Here is a 14,218-nt window from a genome sequence, read left to right as displayed (position 1 = left end):
CACAAACTCAAAGAGTTACATTACCAAATGAAAGTTCATGTACATTGCCATTTATGGGACATAGAAAATATATTTTGATCAAACATAAGATTTCCAAAAATTCTATTTAAATTCAGTAAATTTTTTCATCTTTTAAATTTCATCAAGACGGATGTTTCTATGTTTAGGATGTCTTTCTGACTTTTAAGCACACATATATCAGTGTGGTGTATTAGTAAAGCTCTCTCTCAATTTTGATGAGGAAATTGTATTAGATTCATAGACTTCTATTTTCCTCAGATGTGTTCAGTTGCTTGGAATATGTAGCCTGAAAGTTATAAATGTGCTGTAGAGCAGGAAGGAGAAACCTGTGGCATCAAATGCTTTATATTTGTCAAAGTATTTGATATTTTTAGGCTCTTGAAGATTGCAAGGTTATGAATACACAGTGCCATGCTCCTATTTTAAAAATAACTTCCTGTGAGTGACAGTTTTGTGAGCACTTCCTCCTGGTATCATGGCCACTTCCTTTCAGTTGGACTGATCTTGGTGTTCCCATTGAGAAGATAATGAGTGCTAGCAATTATCAAACACTCCCTAAATCCTTGGCACCCTTTTATGCTTCATGTATATCAGCTAATTTAAGATCACAGAAACCCTGTGAAGGAAGGTATTATTACTTTATCCACTTTATGGAGGAGGAAACAGGATGCAGTGACTCTGGGATTCAACTCCTAGAAGTCTGGCTCCAGCTTTGTGCTGTCAGCCAGCCACTAATCATGTTCTGAGATGAATGGTGATAACTAGCATTTATTTGGAACACTTACCGGAAAGTACTCAGTGCTTTATAGGTGTTCATCTCATTTAATCTCCCAGCTAGTCTGAGACAAATGTAATTTTTACCTTCATTTTAAGTGAAGGAAAAGGTTTAGCTAGTTGGCTTGTTCAGATAATTTAAATAGTTATACTACTATAAGAAAGCTACGCTTAGCCCTGTGCCAGGCCTTTTAACCACCTCACTGGTCAACCTCATAAATCTATGGCTGAAAGAAAAATTTTACCTTAGTTTTTCATGGTTTAGTTTAACTTATATGAAATTGTTTGAGGTTATATTTAGCTATTGGCTTCGTTATCTTTATTCATCTTCTTTTTTATGCTTCATATTTTTTAGCCAGTAATGCCAGAAAAGTGTATTTTCATGGTTAAAGCTTTTGCTGAGAAAACCATAGCTGCTTTTCTAGACCCTTCCAGAAAATATTTGGTTACTTACTGTTTAGAAAATTTTGAAAAGAAAGATTGCTAATTTTCTTCTGGGGCTAGGTATAGTGAGTTAAATTGCTTTGGACTAAGGGAAAATTCCTATTCATTTTTATTGTCAGAGTAATAAAGCACTTGCAGTTAAAAAAAACACCTCAGAAACACCAATTTCTTAGATTTTTATCCTGTGGTTTTTTAAGGCAGAGCATAGTTTTTCTTGTTTTCTTTGTAACCTTATAACTAGCATAGTTCCTGGATTTAATAGATGTTTAATACATAACTGGATTAATTTATAGCTACAAGAAATTCTTGCTCTTGACATAGATAGGAAATTGATATTCCAATTCTGGAAAACAATGCATTGGAAAACTTAGTAAGCATAAATTACTACTTATTTAAAAGATTGAAAGTATCAAGAAGAAATATACTTAATTATATTCACCATTAAATTATTCTGAAAGTATCAGAATAAAAATTCTGAAAATACTTTAGGATGTTGTATTCCAGCACTTCATCAAGAAAATCAGTTAAAATTGCAATAAAGAAGTAGCAATCAGACATCCAATTGTTAGACTGCTAGATAAGCTAGAATTTACTTATGCTTTATTTTAGAAAGTATAACCATTCCATTTTACCTTTTAGCCTTTTTTGTAAGCAAAGTAAAATACTCCTAATCTTATCAATGACTTTTTAGACCCCCATCTCTACCCTGCTTTCTTTTTGCCTCCATGAAAATGATACAGATTTTACTTTCTTTCTACATACTGTGTAAGACAACCACTCTCTCAAAAGCTGGACCTTAGTGGTTTTAGTTTTGTATTAATGTGTATCAGGCAAAACTCTACTACTAAATTACCCCTCTAGTTTGATAGCCACGAATTTACTCATTTAAGTAGGCTCCGGTTAATGGGAGATGGAGCCTTCAGACTTGACATTAGACATAATTTAGATTAATTATTCTCATATAAGGAAGTTATACATTATCATTGTTGGTATAGGAAAGAAGTGAAGTTCAGATTATATTATGATAAAGTGTGTTATCTTCACAAAAACTTTTGGGAACAACATAGAAGTGTTCTTTGACTGTACAGAGCTCCACTTAGCTTACAGACCTAACCTAAGGGTTGTCTAATGTTGAGTGTGAAGGTGTTGAACACCATTATTATACACGGTGTGGTTTTGCTGTGTGGGTTCAAGGTTATAATTACTCCCTCAGTAGTTGTGTAAATTCTTGGGGATTTCATATGCTCTGATTTCATATTGTGGATTTTTGTTTGGAAATGACTGTTTGGAGGAGATATATTTCATTTTACCCTTAAATAAGGAAACAATAATAAAAGGAACCTCATTTTGATTAAAAGCTCTTGGTTTTTAAACTTTTCTTTTTTGGCTGAGTCCATAGGCTTTACACATGAGGGAGTATAATTTTAGGAATGATTGTATAGTACCAAAACCATATGTTTTCTCAGGATTTGACATATTTAAGAATAATGTCAGATTTTTTTTATTGAAGTACTGTTGATGTACAGTCTTATATTGGTTTCAAGTATATAACACAGTGGTTCAACGATTATCCTAAAGAATAATGTCACATTTATTTCACTACAAAAATTTACCAAGGACATACAAGGTTTTATTTTGACATTGAAGAAAAATTATTTTTCAAAAAAATTATCCTAAGTATATATTTAATAAAATTGAAATAGAAAAGTAAGGAGAACTTTAAAAAATATGTAAATTCCATTAATTAAAGTATTTGAATACAGTAGTGTAGTATGTGTGAGACCATGGCAAAATCTTTCTGAAACACTTAGAAATACGTTTCTCTGAAAGGTAAATCCTCAAATACATCAAAGAAGGAAATGTGTAGCTCTTTTAGAATTAGGATATTAGTGCTGTCAAGACCTCAGAGTTTGCCTAAAACCTGATTGGAAACCTAAGGACAGAGGCAACTTGGGTTTTGATGGAAGCATGACCAAGGAAGAATGCTGACTTTTGCAGCGTCTGTACATTTTCCAAGGGAGGGTCTGACATCCAGGGCATTTAGGTGTCTGGGTCTGCCAGCCTGTGCTAGCCCTTCATGGATGTGGGCACATCTAGCGTTAGCATGGGAGGTATTTCACTTTCCTATTGGGTAACTAACTACTGTGCCCATTCATTGGGTTGGGTGAACTGGGACAGCTACTCCTGGGCTGAGCTTGGTGAGGGTGATGCCAGGAGCTGTGGGGGATATACATTTTGCTCTTCTTTCCTAAATAACAGTACAATTCAATTAAAAATATTTTATTCTCAGTTATTTCCCAAGGGCATCTGTGACAGATGCTGACAACACAGCGTCCTCTCAAGTGCAGTTGTGGTGACCTTGATTGGTTGACTTGCCTCAAGCACAGGGCCTTTCACACGATCTTTGTTCTGATTCCTTGTTCACCAGGTAATTTAATAATTTAACTTCCTGTATTTTCCAGTGAAGCCAGAAAATATTTCCTTATCTGCTTGTATTTCTCATAAATGAATGCACTGGCATTCTCATTTTTATATATTTTGGAGAAGAAGTTTTAGTTTTATTAACCTCATGTGGCATCTCCCAGGATGATCAGCTGAGACACGGATGGCATTGACTGAGCTGAGATCCTGAACTAAGGTTAATTCATCAACTCTGGCAGCAGATGTCCCCTAGGTACTCATGTATTAATTTATTACTAATATTAATTTCCATAATATTAATTTATTACTAGGAAACAGCTTCCCAGTCAGAGATTATATTTTCCAGCCTTGTTGTGTCACCAGGCCTTTCTTTTGAAAAATCTTAGTAAGAAACCATCACCTTTTGTACACCAAGAATTGCTAGTCTTGGGAAGCAATCAAACTCAAATAATAGTTTATTTGTTATTCTTAACTTTGGGGGGAAGAAACCTCCAACAAATACTTGAAAAATTGCAAGGGTCGTATGCTTTTCTTTCCAGTGAGCGCTGAGCTTACTGGGAACGATGTGTTAAAGAGTTAGGAGCACTGCGTTTGAGTTTCAGCCAAGTCTCTAACAAGTGGCATGACTTTCCCCTAACATCTCTGGGTCTCATTCTTTTGCTTATAATATTTAGTTTCTTTCAAATAAAGTATTTTAAGGATAGGTTGACATAATCTTGTCTATCTTCCCTTTTTATTAAAAATAACATTTACTGATTTCTTACTTCAGGTCAGGTTCTGTGATAAATACATCACATATTTAATCTCCCCCTGAAGTTGAAACCATTTTATGGATGAGAGAAAGGAGGCTTTGAGAGCAGAAGTCAGTTGATTGAAACTGGTAGACAGCAGAGCTGGGATTTTACTCAGTTCTGCTAAACGCCACACCCATATCTTAATCTAATCTAATGTTGTGTTCTTTACACTAGGCACATATTATGAGAACATTTTTAATCCATCTTAATATAGGACATGTTTTACTTTCTACAGGGTGATCTATCTCTCCTCCTTATACTTTCTATATTTTCTAATTTCAGAGGAATTGAAAGAACTTTTGCACTACCGGGTATTTCATTTATAAATAGTCCCAGACCATTTGGAAACCTATCTCATTTTTGAAACTCAGTGTCCTATCCTAGCTTTCAATTCTTCTCCTTCTCATCATAGTCTTTCTGGGTTTTCTTTGTGTAAGGATGACAAAATGGACCCTTAATGTTGAATATTGTTAAAATGTTTTGTTAAAGCAAAGAAACTTGGTTTAGGATTTAGGAGATTTGGGTTCTAATTCTGCCTCTGAAAATTACTCTAAGATACTGTTACAGTAACAGTATATAGTAACTCTTAATACTGTTTTGCCTCATTAAGTTATTGTAAAGTAAAAAATCATTTATGTTAAAAGGCGTTTCACACAAAATTTCTCTGTATGCTACAGTTATAATGGCTGCAGTGACTATTGGAACCTGAGTTAAAGCAAAATAATTTTAGGCTTATTGTTGCTTTGTGAGGATAATTAGAATGCAGGCATCTTGTTAAGTACTTTTTGTATTATTTGGCTTGGCCTAAGCATAATGCCAAACTTGGACTGAGGCAGATTTATGTAGGGCATAAAGGCTGAGAAATGATCAAACCGCCATCTGAATTGTCTTGTAGTAGCAGGTTATTTCTTAAATGACTTATATTGTATTCATTGTTTAGGTCAATATTTAGGAATGTTTTGTTCTCTAAGTTGTGTAGAGTAAGACAAAAAAAAAAGGAAGGAAAATGGGATTAGGAAAGTTAGTGCATTATAGTGGAGGAAAAGAAGAAAGACTTTAAAGGAATGGGGCCCAACAGAGTACTTCAGAAATACCGTGAGAATTGAGTTATGGGTACAGTGTGTATTAGAGGCAGCTGCAGAGGGTAACCTCTGATTTTGCCATATTGAAAATACCATGCTCTTGAACTGAGCCAAGTGCAACTGAAAGGTTTAAGGGAACTAGTGGTGCTCTGCCGTTTCTGTAACACTTTGAGCGAGGGGAAGAATGTCTTGAGAGACTGACCACAGACATCTGGAAGCACAGACTTATTTGTCCAAGGTGTATGTGTGTGTGTGTGAGTGTGTGAATAAGTGTATGTATGTGTATATGAGAGTGTGTGGGAGTGTGTATGTGAATGTGTGTGTGAGAGCATGTGCGTTTTGTGGTGGGGCAGTAGGAGAGTCAGAGTCGGCCATTCTGGTAAACTCATTAGCCTCACTAGCCACTGTTTCACTCAGCAGTTTCAGCATCTCCCCAACATTAGTTATTTGGGCATCACGTTCAACATTTTTTGCTTTTAACCAATTTTTTTTTAAACTTACTTTTAAATCTAAATTTATTTTAAACAGGAACTTTATATAATCTGTTGAAATCTCAGGTTTCATGTGCTAGTTGTAGGTTTTCCTAATGTACATGGAAAATAAGTACATAAAATTAGCATAAAACCTGCCCCTCTGTGCTCCATCTAAAATTCTCTTGAGAAATGCTCCATTCATCTAACTTTAGCTCTTTACAGAGTGGGTACACAGAATTCTGAAGGTAGAAGTTTGACGGGGAAACACAAAGACTGGAAATAGGGGTTTTTTTTGGTGGAATTTTCTGGACAGATTTAAGATGGTAGATGGGAATTAGGTCTCCTTTGGGTTATCAGCCTAATGCAATTTTGGGGTAGACTTCAATTAAGTTTAATTTCTTTTTCTTATGGAAAAACTGCTGAACAGTTTTTAAGCTCCAGGAGTTTCTAGGCCTTGTGAGTGTTTTCCTCCATTAGTTTCCCAGAAAAACAAATTATTTTTTTCTGAATAAGTCTGAACTTGCTTTGGCTTCAAATAAGGGGAAATAAAATTTCTCCTTGTTCTTTTTAGTGGTGATACTTTACCAGCTCCTAAACCCAAGAGTCAGTTCAGTTCAACAGTATCTGTGAGCTGCCTTTTGTATGTCAAGCACAGTGCTAAGCTGTGATGCAAAGAGGAAGCTGTGGTCCTGCCTTTGGAAGGCACAGCACATGAAACAGTCCAGTGAGATACAGGTATGTGTCAGATAAGGAGAAATTAACTGGGTAGATCAGCAAAGGCCTTCATATAGCTGGAAGAGCAATGGGGGCTGAGCACATTGGGTGTGACATGAGGAAGGCAGTGCACAATTGTGCCACTGTAAATGCTGCGGTCCTTTTTCCTCAGGCGTTCTTCAAAGATGACTGTTCTGCAGAATGTCTGTGGGTTTTGCATTGGCCCACATGGTACCCCAACAAGAATTAATGTTTTAAATATGTGGTACATCCTTACTGCCCTGACACCCTCACATGAATTTGAAGTAATAACTAGAGAACCTTCAATAACAGTTGGCATGTTGAGATGGCGTCATTTGCAAAACAACATCTTAATGAGGTTCTATGCTTCAGAAACAACCAATTTAAGTACACTTAGGCATGTCCTGAGCAATTGGAAGCAAAGTGGTAGAAGTGGCTGAGATCATAGTGTGAGTCTCACATTGTGAAGGACTCTGTAGCATCCCTAACTATCTGAGCAACTCCAGGCCTGGGTAGAGGATGGTATGCATTGGGAAGAGAAAGGATATCAAACAAAGTAGACTTAGCCATTGTTAGGGAATGTTTGTACAGAATCTGAGATAGAGAAATTCTGGTCTCTCCATAGCTTCTTATCCATTCCCCAATAACCCAAACCCTGCCAACCCACTGAGAACTTGAGCTACCCATTCAAATACCAGTAGTAGAGAGAAAATCTTCAATTCCATGCATGTAGGGATCAGTTAAAGGAGAAACTTACAACCCATGCTAAGCCTGGGTCCCTAAAATACCACACTGTTAATTGCATTGATGACTGCATCCAATCTTAGATTTTTGAGGATTTAGTATATACGGGCTTGGTGTTTTGTTTTAATTGTTAGCACAGTTATTTTCTGAAAAGAGCTAGAAAAGTAAATCCTGGAGTTGGGGAGGCAAAGTGAGGACTGAGCATTACTGTAGACCCAGCTACATCTCTGTGTTGCCAGATACCACACACCCCTCCTCAGAAGACTATTTCTTTTGGCTAGATCTCTGACCTTGAAAGATCCAGCCAGCCGTCTTGAAGCTTTGGGTGCTAGTCATAATATGGGTAGAGTCCAAGAGTTATTTCTATTTTATATATTTTATTTAGCATGGCTCTACTAATTTTTTTTCATCACAAGTTCTACTCTTGAAGTAAATTTAAAATGCTTCACAAACCCTCTGCCAGAGAGTTTCATATATATAGCCTAAAGCACATTCAGAAATAAAAGGGATACTAGAATTTATGGCAGCATCCGCAAGCACTGCCATACTGCCTTTCTCATGGAGATACATCAAGTTGAGAATGTGGGTTGACGTCTAATGTGTGTCAAGTCCTTAGTTTTCTTTCTTCTGAATTTGATGAGGCAGTTTTTCCCTGGAAAAATAGTTTGTGTTTAGCTGGGGTATTTGATTTTTCTCCATTAGTCTCTCTCTTTAATAATTGAAAACTACTGTTCATTATTTACATAAAACTGTCTTTTTCTGGTCTGCTTTCTATAACCTTTCCCCTCTAAAGAATTTTAAGAATTCCCTGACTTTCCTCTAGGGGATTTTATGCCTGCTTTATCCCAGATGTGGGACATAGACTAGGCTGAGGGTTTTTTCCAATGTTCCTACATTTGAAAGACATTCTTTTAATGTGTGAGCAGAGCTGGCACTGAGAAAATGATTTTTAAGAAAGTTAAGTAGTTAAAATATGTAAGCTTGGTGAGCTTGGTTTAAACGTCTGACTTACTGAATTACACCAAAATCCCATATGCAAAATGAACAAGACAGTAGTTTCAAATACTAAGGGGAAAAATCACGTGTGTTATTTCAGCCTTTGGTTTCTGGGATTTTATTTTCTTGCTGAGGGCATGTCAGTTTTGAGTCTTGGACACTCCACGTCTGGCCTTTCACTGCACACTTGCTGACGTCAGATCAGGGAAGCCGTGGGGCTGTCAGATGTTCATCAGCAGCATTCAGCTTCTCTGTCCCCACCCTCTGCTGACACAAAGAAGTTATCTAGCCATACTCATAGTGTTTTGTCTTCTGAAACACTTAGAGATATGTTGATCCTTATAGCTGTTTCAAAGTGTAGAATTTTGGGAAGTGGGGAGAAGTTAAAGAAGACTATATTAACTAGGACAGGATTTTCTCTTTTTTCCTAACATCCATTCACATTCCCAGATGATGTTTCACCACCAGCTTTTGGTTTTGTGGTTTTCATATTAATGTCTAAAAAATACTGTAAAATCTAAAATTTTGTGTGATAAAATGTGAGATGAACGCCAAGGAGAACTTGTCTTCCCTATTTGAGGAAATACACTGTTTCCCTAAGTTCAAAGTTCTGTTTTCCACAATGAATACATGTCTGATGTGTCGTGTTTAATTAATTAATTAAATCATTATGTTTTAGTAAGTTTCTTCCTTGTTTAAAATTTTTTGTGTTTTTTAAAAATTTAAATTCATAAGCTTTATTTGTCAACACTTAGACCTTTTCCAAGAAGGGAGGTTGTTACTACCGTATTTCTTACTTTGCCATGTTCCCTGGCTAATGTGTCCTTCTCTTCCTTTCTCCTTCTGTAGGATCTTTCGAAGATGGTTTGGCTGCCTTGGAGATTTGGAGATCTGATGCCACGATGAGGACTCATACACGGGGGGCTCCCAGTGTGTTTTTCATATATTTGTTTTACTTTGTGTCAGCCTACATCACTGACGAGAACCCAGAAGTCATGATTCCTTTCACCAATGCCAACTATGACAGCCACCCAATGCTGTACTTCTCCCAGGCCGAGGTGGCCGAGCTGCAGCTCAGGGCCACCAGCTCACATGAGCACATTGCAGCCCACCTCACCGAGGCTGTGCACACCATGTTGTCCAGTCCCCTGGAGTACCTCCCGCCCTGGGATCCCAGGGACTACAGTGCCCGCTGGAATGAAATTTACGGCAACAACTTGGGCGCCTTGGCAATGTTCTGTGTGTTGTATCCTGAGAACATTGAAGCCCGAGACATGGCCAAGGACTACATGGAAAGGATGGCGGCTCAGCCTAGTTGGTAGATTTTTGTCTTTTACTTTTTACTGTATTGACTGTGCAATTTAAATAACTGAATTCATATTCATATGAAATTTCAGAGACTGGATTTTCACATTCTTTGTGTGTGTGTGTATGTATGAGTGAAGGGGAGGGGGTACTTGTAATTTGTGTTACCAGTGGCTTATGAATTGTCCATAGTTTCAAAAGACCAAGAAAATTTCATGTTTAAAGTTTTAGAAGGGAAGTGTTTAGATACAACCTAACCAAAGAAAAATAATTTGCTGGATTAAGTAAATCGTATCATCTTGGTTGTTGAGAATTCTTTCCCCCGTATTTAACAAACATATATTGCCATCAACTGGCCTCCCATTCTGATAGACCCCAAATTGGCTAATACCTTTTGCCAGCAAGAGATATCAGCCAATTAATATTTATTTGCACTTTATTGACAATTAGGAGCTAAAAGTAAATGTGATAGGTTTAACTGGCAATTTATAAACAAGACCTTACCCAATAACTATCAAATTGTCCAAACCGTAGGAATACCAGTTTTGCAGTTTAATTATGTAAAGGATTCTAAGCATGTAATGATTTATTTTCAGAAGTTCAAGATTTGAGAACAAATTTTTTGTCTCTTTTTGATTAGTTTAAATTTATTTTGTCTATAATTAATGTGTCTACCTGTTAAAAAGAGATGGGATGAATTGATAAAACTAAGGATTCTATGAATATTCTTTTTTGCTTAATTGAAGTATCACTGATATACAATCTTAATTGATTTCAAATATACAACACAGTGGTTTAACAGTTACCCATATTATTAAATCCTTGCCCCCACTAGTGCAGTTATTACCTACCAGTAGAGAAGGATGTTAGATTCTAAGGGTATTCTTACTTAAACTGGGATTTAATACACATTCATGGTTCAGTTATACTAAAAAAACTACTAAGTATTTTACCAAATTACTAAAAAATAAACTAAAACTTTCAAAATTATGTAAGCTACTACTTATCATAAGGCTGGAGAGAGCTCACTTTTAAATGCTTAGAAAAATAAGTGAATGCATTTAATATTTTGATGAATTACATCTCATGTATCAGAGTGGTAAAGAATGGGGTAGTTTCAAGCTTCCTGAATTCTGATAAAGAAATTTAATTATTCCTAACTTTCTGCCAGTATGTTAAGGAGTGCTGTTTGTTACAAAGTTTGAAGGATTTTTTTTTGCAGTTTCTTAATAAAAAAGACTATGGAAGAGTTGGCATTAAATCTATGTCAGAGCTGGTTTTTTAAGACTTATTGTTAAGTATGTATGATCATTTTAAAGCTTATAATGTTTTAGGTTGAAAAGAATCTTTTTATTTGATTTGTTTCAAAGCTAAACCATGTATGCAATAGTGTCTGATTTTGACACTAGTTAACTGACCTTATTCTATTATTGAAACCAAGAAAGGAAATAAAAGATATATGAAAAATTTTTTGATATTTGAACACAAGATTATATATTATCAAATGTTGAAATTACTCATTTGACATTGTACAATTAGCTAAAAATGGCAATCATGTTTACTTTATTTAGAAAACCACCTTTGTTGTCTACAAGGCTACTTTTTTTTGTAAGATTCTTATTGATTTAGATAGATAAGTGAAATTTAACAGATTTAGATATGGATGAAAATGTCCCAAAGAGATACTTACTGTAAAAAACTCACCATTTCACATCATGAAAAAGTAGCTGTGAAACGTCATTTCTTCACTGAGATTTTTAGCACAAATACAGTAACATTAGGAGAATTGCACAAGACCACTGTAATTTTATTATTGTAATGTAAAACATTCAAGCATATAAATACCAGCTTGGATGAGTGCTGTCATTAGAAATGATTAGACTCCTGTGATAAAAGAAGGAAAATAAATAACTTCAAATAAAAATGATAACTTTCTTACAGCTTCTACAAGTTCAGATTTATTGATTATTTGAGATGTATATAAATTTACTAGATAACTGGTACTTTATTCGTGGTAGTATTGGTAAAAATAAGTATAACTCTATGCCATAACCAGTAACCCAAAAGCCAGTCTGTGATTTAGTAGAGTGAACAGTCGACTTCTTTCTCTTGACCTCATAGAAGCTGAAGGTCAGAAATTGAGAATTTACCTTTTTATCAGGTTTATAGTTTCAGAAGTGATCCTAGCATAAAAATTTGAGCTATTGAAACATTTTCTCTTGGCAAGTACTGCTACTAGGTTGTAATGTTCAATGATTTTTATGGAAATTTTAACTTTTTGAAAGCTACCTCACCCAACCCCTAGACTCTTAAATTTTTGTTTAGTTTGTAGTTGAACGTAGCCATTTTTTGACAACTTAAAGCACTGTTAAATGTTTTTGTAGTCCAACTATCCCAGTTTAAATCAACTAAATCATATGTACCCCCACTATGCACAAAGAAATATGTTGTGGGTGTTGTCATTGTCTTAGGATATAGTTCACCTATATTTTGGCTTCAGAGACAAAAAAAGAAAGACTAGCTCTTACTTACCAAACAGATCAATAATTAATATTATGGAATTGAAAAATATAGGTCCCTATAAAGGCTTCATCAGACCGAATACATTTACATTTTCCTTGAACAGCATTTCTACTATATTGAAAACCAGTGACTAAATTGAGTTCTTTCATGCATTCAAGTAACAATTATTGAGCATCAATTACATGACATGCACTATGCTGGGTATTGGAGATTCAAAGATTAAGAAATAGCCCAATAATTTATAATTTGCACTTAATGTAAGGGGTGCAGACATTGGGTAGCTAGGGCTCTATCTTCATCTTAGAAAAGAGTATTAGGATCACTTTTAAGGGGTTTTATTAGTTTTTGCTCATGACCTGCTAAAAGGTGTGTATCATGTTTCACTCCAGGGCAGTAGAAAAGCACTAACTCTGGAGTCACAGTGCCTGGATTTGAATCCCAGCTCCCCACTCTTCAGCTATCTTACTTCAAACTAACTTGCTTAATTTGACTGGGCCTTAGTGTCCTGATGTGTAAAGTGGCAATAAGAGCAGTATCTACCTCATAGGGTTGTTAGGAGGATTAAATGAGATAATGTAAAGTACTTAGCAGAGTTCATGTCACATAATAAGCCTTCTGTTAATCAGAATACTGACACTAATGTTAATAATGTTAATTATTGTTACTGTTATTTACTGAGTACTTAAACCCTGTTTGGTTTATAATTTGGTATATTAGACTCTAAAGAAATAGTGTTTGAGATTTATATGGAGACTTTACTCATCATTGTTCAAATTGCTCTCACAACTAGAACATCTGTTTAATGACAAAATTTTCCTTCTGGCTTTGTTCCAGTAAAACTTCCAAGGATGCTCCCCTGGGCTCTTTTTTATGCATATACAAATTTGATGGTAGCACCAATGAGCAAGGCTTAGGGGAGAGTAACAATGATGTGTCTTTTGTCTGGTATTAAAAAGAAATACATCTAAGATATAATACATGCATATAAAGTTATTAATGTGGTTCATTTCACTTGAATACTTTGTCAATAAGAGCTAAAAGGTACCATCTATAGATTCGTTATTTAAGAATTTTAGACCTTTGCAAAAGAAAAGTTAAATGGAAAATATTATCTAATTATACAGATCTTCTTATATGTCCATCTAATAGAACATACTACATAGTAGAAAAGGAATCTTGATGATGATGGTAGTGGTTAAAAAACATCGCTGTGCAGAACTTCTTTCTTCTTTAGCCTTATATTTTTGCATATCTCCAAGCACCCAGATGATTGGGCACCACAGAGTGATAAGATCTATCTGTGTGCTGTATCTGCCTTTGCAGAGATGCCTACATTCTCTCTTAGAAGCTTTCTCCTTTTGTTCTTCTGCCTTCTGCTAATGCCGATACATTCTTCGTAACGGTAACAGAGTGGTTTGAGATTGTTCTTAACTTAGTTCTAAAAATCAAATTTAAAAAGATATTATTTTAAACTATATATACAAAATAGCAAATTGTTTTCAGCATCAACAGTAATGTCTTTGATCTTCGAAGCAAGACTTTTTCTTCCCTATACATCTTGGCTTCCAAATGAGAGCTAGGATTTGGGTAGCATTTGGTTCTGTGTCATATAAAACCTTGATTTGAACTTAATACTTAACCACTTTAAGAAAGCCTGATGAGCTGAGATCATAAATCTAGAGCTGGTAACAATACAAAATGCATTTTATTGCACTTAAGGTGAATTCATTTTTTTATGTAATATCACCTAGTCCCGAGAGCAAGTTATATGTATGCCAGTTGGCGCATGGGGTTTTCTCATTTATAAACGGTTGCTTTCTGAATTCAATCCTTATACAACTAAGAACACATTTGGACCTCAAATAACTAAAAATTCTCCCTCATTTTTTTTCCCTCAAGAGCTTAA

The 14,218-nt window shown here is 35.4% G+C and overlaps 1 protein-coding gene across 8 annotated transcripts in view; it reads left to right on the top strand.

Moving 5' to 3' along the window:
* The window catches only part of DSE (dermatan sulfate epimerase), a 95,106-nt gene that overhangs the window by 14,720 nt on the left and 66,168 nt on the right, over positions 1-14,218 (top strand). For 2 of the 8 annotated variants that reach the window (XM_036893536.2, XM_036893534.2), the window contains exons 2-3: positions 3,530-3,667; positions 9,334-9,802. In XM_036893536.2, coding sequence (XP_036749431.2) covers positions 3,556-3,667; positions 9,334-9,802 — 581 coding nt within the window. In that variant the 5' untranslated portion in view covers positions 3,530-3,555. Of the gene's footprint in view, positions 1-3,528; positions 3,668-3,824; positions 3,914-6,724; positions 6,745-9,333; positions 9,803-14,218 lie in introns of those variants that run through there. The other 6 variants (XM_036893535.2, XM_057489320.1, XM_036893538.2 and 3 more) reach the window with 6 other exon arrangements.

This window comes from Manis pentadactyla, chromosome 12 (assembly GCF_030020395.1).
Source record: "Manis pentadactyla isolate mManPen7 chromosome 12, mManPen7.hap1, whole genome shotgun sequence".
NCBI lineage: Eukaryota > Metazoa > Chordata > Mammalia > Pholidota > Manidae > Manis > Manis pentadactyla.
Note: the sequence above shows the minus strand (reverse complement) of the source record. Positions and strands in the feature narration are given on the sequence as shown.